The sequence below is a fragment of the Pyrus communis genome, chromosome 14, assembly GCF_041283825.1.
Source record: "Pyrus communis isolate YQ-2024b chromosome 14, ASM4128382v1, whole genome shotgun sequence".
Lineage (NCBI taxonomy): Eukaryota > Viridiplantae > Streptophyta > Magnoliopsida > Rosales > Rosaceae > Pyrus > Pyrus communis.
Genome location: NC_142578.1, coordinates 22,083,411 through 22,096,021, shown reverse-complemented (window position 1 = coordinate 22,096,021; position 12,611 = coordinate 22,083,411). Strand labels below are relative to the sequence as shown.

At 40.5% G+C, this 12,611-nt stretch overlaps 1 protein-coding gene across 2 annotated transcripts; it reads right to left on the bottom strand.

The window, feature by feature from the left end:
- Window positions 1-9,662: 9,662 nt before the first annotated feature.
- LOC137713894 (uncharacterized) lies at window positions 9,663-12,055 on the bottom strand. Of its 2 annotated transcripts, none has more exons than XM_068453246.2 (4): window positions 11,580-12,055; window positions 11,293-11,378; window positions 10,728-10,798; window positions 9,663-10,575 (listed from the first exon to the last, which is right to left on the bottom strand). In XM_068453246.2, the coding sequence occupies exons 1-4, from the start codon at window positions 11,871-11,873 to the stop codon at window positions 9,839-9,841; spliced, it is 1,188 nt and encodes a 395-aa protein (XP_068309347.2). In that variant the 5' UTR covers window positions 11,874-12,055; the 3' UTR covers window positions 9,663-9,838. The 2 variants fall into 2 exon arrangements, with proteins under 2 accessions (XP_068309347.2, XP_088539920.1); XM_088683794.1 differs by having other exon boundaries at window positions 11,293-11,375; window positions 11,580-12,029.
- Between the last annotated feature and the right edge of the window lie 556 nt (window positions 12,056-12,611).

Here is a 12,611-nt window from a genome sequence, read left to right as displayed (position 1 = left end):
GCATTGAGAATTCGGGAATGAATCTGATTCATTATAGAGCTTGGTTCAAAGACCTATTGAAACTAGGATTGGCCGAATCTTAACCAGATTAGATTTGGGAGTTTTAGTCTGGATACATCTCAGGGTCGGCCAGGAGTTGGTTCACTACTATATTTAAAGAGGGGAGTACATCATTCGAGGCCCTCCAATTCAACACACAAAACCGCCCTGCTCAAACTTTTGCTCTACGCGAAACCTCACAACAACCTTGAGATTTTTATTTTCTTTTTCCCGCTGACACATCTTCAGTTTAGATAAACAGCACTATGAATGTAGTCGGTGACATCTTCAGTTTGGATAAACAGCACTAAAGTCGTAGAATCAGCTGATCAAAGAGCACCTTCAGTTTGGATAAACAGCACTGTTTCTCGACCGACTGGTTACCTATCCAAGTCTCGGTCGACAAGGATCTTCGAGTCCTTATTGGTAGAGGTCATCTCATCAGCCTTCTCAGCAAAATGAGCTGTTACAGATTACTGGGCTCGACGCATTGAATGGCAAGTTGTTTTATGATTGGATATTCATAAGTAAGTTTTAAAGTTCGGCATTTTGACGACCGAACCACATTCACCATCAAGACATACATCTCTTTTGAGTACTCGTGTCCGTATAGTTTGGTGTCAGTTTGGCATGCTTATACTCTTACGAATATAATCACCATGATTGAACCCGGTACCGACGATCCGTGAACTTTGCAAGACTGGTAGCCTTGTCTTCAGGCTCTAGAACTCGAAGGCCAAGACGTGCTCCTTCCTCGATCGCAGTCGTAAGATCAAGAAGTCAACAACGCGCTCAACGCCACATCCACATATTTTACTCACCGGCCGAGCTCGACCGTCGAGTTGGCACACCCCGCACATAACCGAAAAATGTAGTTAGCTTATTAATTACTCGGCATGCGCGCCACATAGGCTTGGTAGTTTTTAGGGTAAACATTTTGGCACGCCCAATAGGACCAAGTGCTAAAACTATGAAGTTCATGCCAATTAAGACATGGTCAATAAAAAAGAAAGCGGTCATGGGAAAATCAACGACCGACTTGCCGATCTAGAGTCCAGGACAAAATTTGCCACAGGCACAAAATCCTCTTGCTACCATGACACCTGAGGCTCTAAGTGCATCGCGATGGGAAAATGAAGTTTGTCTCGGCGGTCAACCTCACAATGCAGAAATCCCTGACAAAACCACAGGCGTTTTCATTGAAAAGATAGTGGATGACTGCAATGAAGATAGTGGTGAAGGCTCTGATCCACCGACTAGGTCGTTTCTTCGAAGACGACTTGACGAGCAGTCCCGGCAGGTTGAAAGACAGTCAGCCGAGAATTAGATAGTTTACTTTAGGTGATACGCAATAATGGTGATACACACACCAAATTGCTCGAACTATTGGTTAGTAAAGCCTACGAAGGTGGACCCGCCTATCATTCCTAACAATTTCCACCAAAGAATAACCCTTTACCAATAGTACAAGCTGAGCCAGGATCTGCTCGGCTCAAAATGACCGACTGGGAGAAAAGATGGTTATCAAGCAGTAAATCGGATGGATTTAACCAGAGCACAGAAACAGCATCCGTCAATATGATCAAAGTCCAAAAAATGATTGATTCGGCCTTAAAAAATGGGCCAAAGTTTCCAAAGTTCTGTCGGCCAGGGATGGATGTAGGAGTGTCCTCCTTAGCCAGGATGGCTCAAGCCTCTGACGAATCACCGATGGAATATCTTACGAGGTTTAAATCAGCCAGAAATTAGTGCCGAGTACCTCTTCCTGAAATGGAGTTCGTTAAGATCGCTCTAAACGACCTCGATGTAGAATACAAAAAGAAATTCCTGGGGGCGAACTTCCGTGACATGCACGAACTAGCTCAACATCTCGAGCAATACGACTATTTACTCCAAGAAAACAAGGTTTCGAAGTCCCCGTCCCGAGGAAGAATTTTACAAAAACCCCACGGGCAGTTATGCGTCAGCCAAAGCTGAAGAATAAGCAAGTATAGATGCGGCCGAGATAATAATCAACAAACCATACGTATGCAAAGCATTAGCTCACGTCAATCCCAAATATGCCAAAACTCGCTCGACCACTGAAGAGTCTACCGTCAAAACGTCAAAAGTTTATACTTTTGACATTACTAAGGTCGACACCATTTTCGATCAATTGTTACTTTCCAAAGTTATCAAACTTCGGTCGGGGCATAATATCCCCAAGGCCAAAGAACTGAAGGGAAAAATGTATTACAAGTACCATAACTCGAGCAAACACACGACAAACAATTGCATTGTATTTCGATACGTTATCTAAAGCTGGATTAACAATGGTAAACTCAAGTTTCCAGAAAAGAAAATGGGTGTCGACACTGATCCATTTCCTACAGCGACGGTAAGCATGTTAGATGCTTGTCTACCTAGGGATAAAGAAAAAAGAAAGGCTGAGTTTGTTCCAATGCAACACATCCTAAAATAGAATTGTCGACCACGATTAAAAATCAATTTGTTCTCAAACGAACCACCTCAAGATTTAATTGGACTGGCCATTGTCGAATCAATGTCGAGCTTCAGTGCCAAGAAAGCTAACGAGCCGACAGTCCTGCATAGTCGTTGCAAAGTAGACATCGTTTTAGTTGAGCCAAAAGAAGAGCCATGACGGATAGCAGTACCGTAAACGCCCACAGCCATGGTGGCATCCCAAAAATCGCTTGGAACAGGCCAACATCATAAGGTCTTTAATAGGCTTGGTCCTCAAACACGAGATACCAAGCCATCTTTGGCTAGACTACACCTTGATTTCGACGCATCATTCTATAAAGAAGATTATTACGTGCGCAGCTCTGGTAGTTCAAGTTTACTCATAAACCAACACACCCCCTGAGCCACGTGACCAACGTTGGTATACCTATCATTCCCCTAATGGTGTATACACCACGCTATCTAAGTCGTAAAAATGTCGACGTCAAAGAATGGATTGTATGGCCCACCAACAAACAGCCTAGGAAACTTCGACCCCAAGTAGCAGCCGAAGGAAAAAATCAATCATGACGATGAACGACAACCTCCAACTATTATGACAGAGTTGCTTCAAGGAAAACAGGTGATCAATCGTGATTTTGAAACCATAATTGAGGAATTCAAAAAGCGGATCAAACTCCTTCTTTGGCCCAGAGAGATGAAAGCTCGCCTCGAGTACTTCCGGAAGGAAGCCGAAAGCAAACTTCTTCCACCACCCATACCGAAATCGTTGATCAAAGTCAAACGAAATCTACATCCGTCGTTCCTCGGGGAGGCTTTAGAGTACATGTGATAGTTTCATAGAAAACATTCAGCTAATGACTTATACTGTTTGCCAAAAGCATACCAAGATACTATTGATCTCATTTTAAGTTATCCAGATGTTGAACAAATCATCCAAAAAACTTCGGACCGGGGTTAAAAGCTAGGTTCCAACATATACACGAGGCCCGAGTCCTCGGCTTTAATGTCGATCCATATACTGATATTGACGCAACCGAGCTTCCCTTCTCTCTCAAATACCTTAGATATTTTCAAAGTCTTTTCAACCGTCTTCCTTTTTGGCCTTACGACCAATAAAACAAAACGTGTCACACGATTAGATGCTTACCTTAACACCAAAGATGATCGTATCATGTATCAAGAGCAAGCTCGTGTCACGACGCAAATCCCGGACCCGATTTCGATTTCAAATGAACACAAGACCAATGAGCGGAACGAGAAAACTCATGTAGACAAATCATAGGAACATACTCCAGCGACAACTGAGGAAGAAGAAACTAATACTCTTCATGCAAATCTAGAAGAAAAGGATCCCAAAGATGATCCAGAAGAAGAAAAAAATCACGACCCGATAGGCCCTTCCGTCCTTGACAACATGGAAATCAATATGGTTCATATCTTATCTGCTGATTTTCAGCCAACCGTGTCCCAACCAAATTCCTTGGATAGAGACGTAGTTGTTGAGGAAGCCACGCAAGTTGACTTTATGGCTATTGAGGAAATCGAGCTCGTAACAAAGGAAGATAAGCTCAAAGCGACTCTTGTCGAATTATTTCCTCGCTTGTCATCGGTTAGTCTCCATCATTTAAAGCCGTTGTATGTTATAGTTCACATCGAGAGGTATCCAGTTTCCAAAATCTTCATCGACTGCGACAGGACGGTCAATATCATGCTCGTCTCCATCATAAAGGCATTACATCGCTCTAACGATGAATTTATTCCATCAAGGATCACCATGAGTAGTTTCGTCGGTGACAAGTCCTAGACCAAGAGGGTACTTCCGTTAGAAGTAAATAACGCAAGTCGCAATCATATGACCACATTCTTCATAGTCGATTCAAAGACTGAATATAATGCATTGCTCGGTTGGGATTGGATCCATCAAACAAGTTGTATTCCATCATCTTTATATCAAGTCCTCATTTTCTGGGACGGTAAATCGGTCGTGATTTATCCGATCGACAATCAGCCGTTCAAAGCTAACATGATCCAGGCACGTTACTATGACGACCACGTCAGCTATATAACCTTGCACGATTTCAACAATGAATGACGGCCGACGTGGATTTCAGTTCAGAAAGTCATCGAGGTTAGCACCGAAACTATGCATCAGGATTCGGCAAGACTCAGGTTGGCTTACCTCATCATTGAGCCCGATGTCTAACACCAACTAGGCTAAGCGACGGGCAGCGGTTTCATCTACCATGGAACGACTGTTGGCCCACTCGTAAACTATTTCCAAATAACCGAATTCAGGCATAAACCTTGTGGAGTTTCTCGCTGAAAGAGATAATGGTCCAGTCATTTCCTTTGACAAAGTCCAAGTTGCCCCGGTCGAGCTCGAAGACAGTCGGCCCTAAGTCAAAGACCCACTAAAGGAAACAAATGTTGGAATGGTCGATGACCCTCGGCCATTATTTATTAGTGTTTTGTTACCCCAACCCATGAAAACCGACCTTTGTAAGTTACTAAACGAATTTAAAGATTTTTTTGCTTGGAGCTACCATGAGATGCCTGGTCTAGATCGAACTTTCGTCTAACATAAATTACACATCAAAGCTGCCTGTAAGCCTTTTCGCCAAGCCCCTTGGCGATTCTCGACCGAAGTATAACTCGACATAAAAGACGAACTAGTTCGACTTTTAAAACCTAGGTTTATTAGGACCGCTTGATACGTCGAATGGTTGGTGAATATCATACCACTGTTAAAGAAAAGCAGCGTTTTACGTATTTGCATCAATTTTCGTAACCTGAATTTGGCAACTCCCAAAGATGAATATCCAATGCTGATTTCAAATTTATTAATTGATGTTGCAGCTAATCATGAAATGTTGTCATTCATGGACTGCCATGCTGGTTAAAACCAGATCTTTATCGCCGAAAATGATGTCCACAAAACTGCCTTTGGTTGCCCGGGGGCACTTGGAGCCTATGAGTGGGTAGTCATGCCGTTTAACCTCAAAAATGCCAGTGCCACATACCAACGTGCTATGAATGCCATCTTTCATGACCTGATTGGCACGGTTATAGAAGTGGGTAATCATGCCATTTCGACCAGTCGTACCTTGAAGTAAAGGTTTTAGGTAGTGCTCCTTAAGCATGTCGGTGATTGTTTTTAGAACGTAGTCCTTGAACAATGGGCCTAGGGTTTGGTGAAAGGTGTTTGGCTCATCCTCAAATCGGATGGTTTTGATTGTTTTTCGGTCGGCAATGTTTTGACATTTGCTACACTTCTCGACTAACTTGGTAATGAAAACGTTAATAGCCATTAGAGAAAATGAAGGTTTTCTAGGAATTTAAGGCTAGTTTTCTGGGTTTCAAAAGAGAATGGCAAAGAGATGCGAGAGAAAATGGCAAAGGGATTTGAGGGTTCTGAAAGCGTAAAAGGGTTGAATGAAAAGAGGTGAGTATTTATTGGCGTTTTGGGAAGATCATCGGTTTAATGTTTAAAATGAGGGATGAAATCAACCGGGGGATTTAGTAATTATGATGAATGTTCAAATAAACTAGGTGAAGGGATCGAAAAACCTGCAGATCGAGACTACACGATGGCATGTGACGGCGAGCTTAATTGTGAAGAGACGTTTGGGTATCCGCACGTCTCAAAAAGACAAAAATTCACTCATCAAGGTTATAATGATGGTGTGTGGTAGAGAGTTTGGTTTTGAGGGGACACTTCAGTATTAAGAAAGAACAAACATACTAAGGAGATGCCACATGGCAGGGTGTCTGACAAAACTGAGATTGTACAAACATGTTTCATAAATGTGCCTCGTGGATGGAATATTCGAGACTTTTCGTTATCTTTCAAAGGTACCTTAAGGGTTTGATTTCACTTCTTCAAGGTCAAAACTCGGCTAGGGAGTTCTAGGCTGAAGACCTCAGAAGCGAGGGGGTAATGTTTAGGCCCAAAATTATATTGTTTAGGCTGAGCTTAGGTTTGTGTTCGGTCCAATACTCTTTCAGAAATACTATGGGCCGTCCAGTTGTCATAAGAAGCCCAATCAGGTCGCCCAAGTCCTATCGCAAGGATGATTGATTTGGATTAGAGTGAAGAAGTCAAGTCCTGGTACAACAAGGAGGTTTCAAAGTTCAAGGGATTGAGAATTCAAGAATGAATCTGATTCATTATAAAGCTTAGTTCAAAGACCTATTGAAACTAGGATTGGCCAAATCCTAATCAGATTAGATTTGGGAGTTTTAGTCCGGATACATCTCTGGTTCGGCCAGGAGTAGGTTTGCTACTATATATATATATATATATATATATATGGGAGTGCATCATTCAAGGTTTTCCAAATCAACACACAAAACTGCCCTGCGCAAACTCTCACTCTATGCGAAACCTCTCAACAACCTTGAGACTTTTATTTTCTTTTTCCAGCCCGCCAACACATCTTCAGTTTGGATAAACAGCACTGGAGCCGTAGAATCAGCCGATCAAGGAGCACCTTCAGTTTGGATAAATAACACTGCTTTTCGGCCAACTAGTTACCTATCCAAGTCTCAGTTGACAAGGATTTTCGAGTCCTTGTTGGTAGAGATTATCTTATCAACCTTCTTGGCGAAGTGAGGTGTTGCAGATTACTGGGCTCGGTGCATTGAACGCCGAGTGGTTTTATGATTGGATATTCATAAGTAAGTTTTAGAGTTAGGCATTCTGACGGTCGAACCACATTCACCATCAAGACATACATCTCTTTTGAGTACTTTTGTCTATATAGTTTGGTGCCAGTTCGGTGCCAGTTCGGTGTACTTATACTCTTACAAATATAATCACCGTGACAGAACCTGGGGCCGACAATCGGTGAACTTCGCAAGACTGGCAGCCTTGTCTTCAGGCCCTAGAACCCGAAGGCCGAGACGTGTTCCTTCCTTGGCCACAGTCGCAGGATCAAGAAGTCAGGAACGCGCTCAATGCCAATCCACATATTTTACTCATCGGCCGAGCTCGACCGTCGAGTTGGCACGCCCCACACATAACCGAAGGACGTAGCTAGCTTATAAATTACTCGGCCTACGTGCCACGTAGGCTTGGTAGTTTTTAAGGTAAACAGCCTTGCAAGTAATACAAACCTAAAGCAATAAGATCTTTTGGATTATATCGGAATCCTAAATACAATCTACAAGAGCTTTATACAATCATGCATTTAATATGTTGTAATTCATGTCACAATATATATATATTTATATATATATATATATATATATATATAACTTCTACAATAAGAAACATAGAGATCTGTGAAGTACTAGTCATCCTTCTTTTCTACTACTTATTTTCTTTTCGAATGTTAAGCAAACACAAAGTCACGTAGCAAGGAAATTGACAAAATTAAAGTGGGATAACTTGTACCTTTAATATCTTCGTATATGTGTCCATAAAATTGTGTACAAAAGAAAAAATTATATATGTGTGTGTGTGTGTCCACAAAAGTAGTTTAAAACAGCACCACCACGGAATCATAGGGCTTTCACTCGTACATAATGTGTGCTACCAAACTTTTCTACAACACTTTGGGGACCCCTTTTCTGTATTGATGTTGATTGGTTATCTAAGGAGCTAGTGAAACATATGCTCGACCTGACTACTCAAACTTCACAACTCTGCACAAATATTGTAATTTTTCGTCGAAAAATTCGGACTACACAGGAATAAAAAAATGAACGGTGAAGATTAGATTGAGTAAATATTTTTTTTACTTAATTATCAATCAAATTGATATAAAGCCGGGTTACCCAGTAGTCCGAACTATTGAAGGCTTACTCCAAGTATTGACCAAGAAAAGAAACCTTGCACAAATACGTACAATTAATTAGCATAAAGCCTTTGCAAGTGAAGAAATGAGCTCATCTCCAAGGAAAAATGCAAGTTATTCCAACTTAATTACCACAAAGCGTCAAAAATTATGAAAAGTTTGCTTAAATTGGATGAAATGATCCTAACCCTTTCCTAGTACTAATCCCAACCTAAAATGTGATGGGAGGCAATCTTTCTGTTAACGTTAACTAAGTTTAATTATAATACTTAATAATGATTATATTAGTCAACCTTATGAATCTAAGGGCGATGATCAATGTCAGAAGCAACGTCTTCAACAATTGTTTTTTTTTTTGTTCTTTCTTGGTGAGCAATAATTGTTTCTTGCATGCTAGGAACAAGTGTAAGAATACCCTAACCAGCTTGTGAAAATACTACCAGGCAACAAAGAAGGAAAAAACAAAATCAATGCACAAACTGATGTGTGATCTTTATGTCTTGAAATATTTGTGGGGGTTTAATTAAGTAGATCTGGTTCAGTATTTCATCACAACTTGGACACAATTAATACACGATCAATTACAAGAAAATTTAGCACAAATTAAGGACTCAACAGGCTAGGATTCGGTGCCTTGAAGTTAGGGTTTCTTGTTAAATATATATACTAACTAAACTACATGGTAATTGTTTCTTTTAGTTTTGCATTACCTAATCAAAGCTTAACGCTTGACCCAACTGTTCGTAATCCACAAAATCATTCTTACTGACACTTTGAATATGTCCTTGAATTCATTTGAGATATAAACAAACATGTGTATGCAACTTCCTGCTCTTATAATGAATTCTTCATATGTAGTCATTCATGTTAACTTGTGAAATAAGCGTTGTATATAGTACTCATTATTTGCAGAAATTATGTTATTAATTACTTAAGGAATGAAATTTGATTTTGAAATCTCTAGTTAATTAAAAGAGAATATTGTATTCAAACGTACGAAATTAATATACTTGCTGACACACTTTCTAATAAAGCTAGACCTCCATTTAATACCACGTAGAATTATTGCTTAAAAAGTTGGTGTGTTATATACCGTCTGATTAAATATCCATCACAACTGATAAAACCAACAAATACAACGCTTCACTTTGGTCAAAAGATACACAGTAACAACTGAATTTAGGTCTCTCCTCTCCTGAGGTAGTACCCAAATTCTATATAAATTTCTAGTTTAAGTATAGAATTTCTGCCAATGTTTAAAATTAAATAGACCCGATCGCATCTACTAGTTTAATATAAAAACCCATCACTCACGAAACAAAAGCACTAAAACAAAAAGATAAAAAAAGATGAGGACGATAATGATAAATCCAACACTTTATCCAGCATCTGTTTATATATAAGAATCTCACACATATTGCAAGTTGAAACTAGTTGCACCAAGCTCACACTTCTAAATTAACCTCAACTACTCTCTCTCTCCCAACTTACACCGAATAAAATCCCCCATTGATTTGCCTACATATGCTTTTGACCTACTTGTTATTATCATCATCCTCATCAGCCATTGCACGACTATTCGTTTGGCCTAGCAAGCTGCTCATGGATCGGGCTTTAACGATCCCAAGCTTCATCCGCTTCTTAGTAACCAGCAACGGCTTCTTGATCTCTTCATCTTCACCTTCATTTCCTTTACCTTCACCAATATCACCATCGTCCAGCAGCAAAACAGCTTTCGTGTCTTCTTTCTGCGGCGGTGATGACTCCACGGATAATATTCTAGACGCTGATAGTTGCTTGAATTCAGTCTCAGTAGAAGCAATTCTAGTACTACTAGTAGTGGTAGTAGCAGTTGCCGCAGCCGTCGACCGGCTTCGGACACTATTCATGCTCCTTAACCTACCCTTCCCCAAGTGATGCTCACAAAGAGAGTAACCAACAAGCGTTTGTTGGCAACACCTCCATCCTCTTCCGTTAACTCTACTGCACCGCGACCCCTCCATGAGTGCACCTCCCCTTGCCCTCTTTCTTGTTGCACTAGCACTAGTAGTGACTCTATTGCCATCAATCACATGATCGTCTTGCTTCTGTTGAACATCGTCATTTTGCTGCTGTCGAGGTTCCCTTTTCTTGTTCGTCTTCGTTTTCATTGATTTTTTGTCTTTCTGATCATCCATTATCGTCTGTCCGATATTATTGGCTCCTCTCTCGAAGCTTCCTCTTCGCTTCTTCAATGGAAACGCTTTCTCTCCTTTAAACCAACTCCCAGCAGCTATACATATACATATATGAGTGCAAACCAAAAACAGTCACAACATGACCATACCAATAATTAATACAATGCAAGCAAGAAATGGTAAAGACAATTTTCAAGAATAATTTGTGTGTGTGTATTTATATATGGAAATAGTATGAATATTTCACCTGGGTGAGAAGAACTAGATGATCCCGAAGCAAACACCATTAACGTTTCAGCAACCAATATGCTTTCCTCCCTTAAAAAACAACCACACCCAGAAGATCGATGGATCAACAACCACACAGATGAATACGTAGGTCAAATTTTAGTCCAGGTGAAAAAAGAAAAAATAACCCAAATAACCCAGAAAATAAGAAGTGCAACATATATGTAGTTTGAGTTTATAGTATTGGGGACCATATTATATTAACCCATGCTAACGTGCACCGCATGGGTACATTTGTTAAGCCAAATATAAGGAGGAAAGAAATAAAATAAAAATAAAACAAAATAAATAAAAAGGAGCAGCTAGCTAAAGGATTAGATTAGATGGGAAGGTATGGTGGCTAGCCAAAGCCGATATAAAAACAGTATTTCCACTTACACTATAAATATTTTCCTTTCCTTTTCATCCTTTTTTATTTTTCCTTTTAATGAGCTGTGTAAGTAAATCAAGTCTCCTTTCACATGAAATATTGAAGAATTTACTTTACTTAATTATTAATTTATTTTCTCATCTATCTTAATTACCTGATATCATCATCATCATTTCCCTTCTGATCTCCTCCCTTTATGGATTCTCTCTCATCTTCTTCCCCTTTCAATATCGATATCTCCTTCAAAAATTACACCAGATATTATATATACACACATATATATATGGCCTTGTATTGAAACCCCAATGGTGGGTGCAAATGAAAGAACCATGAAATTAATCAACACAAATAAAAGTGCACCAACATCACCATGTGTAACAAAATTAAGTAAAAAAAAACTACAAAAGGGTTGTAAATTTGTGAGCATTAAATTTCACTAACCAAACCACAATCTTGCTTGTTCTCTTTGTTCTTATTCTCCCCAGAACCATCAGAAACCTTGCCTGCTCGTCCGATCGGAAAGACTCGCTGATCGAAGGGCTGAGGAGGGGGGTGGCCCACATGGACAGTTTTCTCAACTGGGTGGGAGGGATTTGGAGGATCATGGCGGTGGTGGGGGTGGAGTTGCACCACGGGTGGTGGTGAGTAGTTGAGGTCGTGGAGGAGGGGATCTGATAAAGGCACCGGAGAGAGAGAGGACAGAGGGAAGGGTACCTGTCGTTTCCGGATCCTCATCGGTATTTTTTTCGGATAAGAAGATATTATTACTTGGGTTTTCGCAGGCCAGATTCTGATGCTTTCAATCACACAAACGCACAAAGAAAAGATGTAGTTCTAGATGGAGAAAGTTAGAGAGAGAGAGAGAGAGAGGTGCAAGAAAACCCAAAACCCATGTCAAAAACTACACCAGGAGAGAGAAAGTATCAAACTTTTATTTGTTGCACCAAAGAGAAGAGGAGGAGGGAGAGGGGTGGCACGTGTGGGACGGTCAAATGGGAGGAGGTGGAGGGGGAGGAGGGGCTGCACACGTGTGGGAACCAGCTGGGCGGGTAGCCGGTAAACGAGAGGAAGGGAGGGGGACAGGGTACGGACGATTATTGCCAGGGTGGAAGGGGGAGGACGAAGAGAATACAAAATGATGGGAGTGGGTAGTTTTATCGTTTATACTTTTAAGAAGGCACTGGTGGGTCCCGCCTACCCTTTGAGAGTCCATGTAACAACGACTCAGATCAGATGCCTTTCTTTGATTTTTCTTTCCCTTTGTTTCCAATGAAAAAAAAAAATTAGGGAAAAAAAGAATCTATTTTTCCCAACTCTCCCCACCACTATCCACTACGTATTCCTACTTGGTGCAAATTGTGGCAGTACAAAGTATAAGATATCATATAATTAAGCCAATTTGTTTAATCTCAACCACTAAAAACTAGTTCGATGAGTATGTGTGTAGAACTCTAGTTCTTTCATTCTTCATTT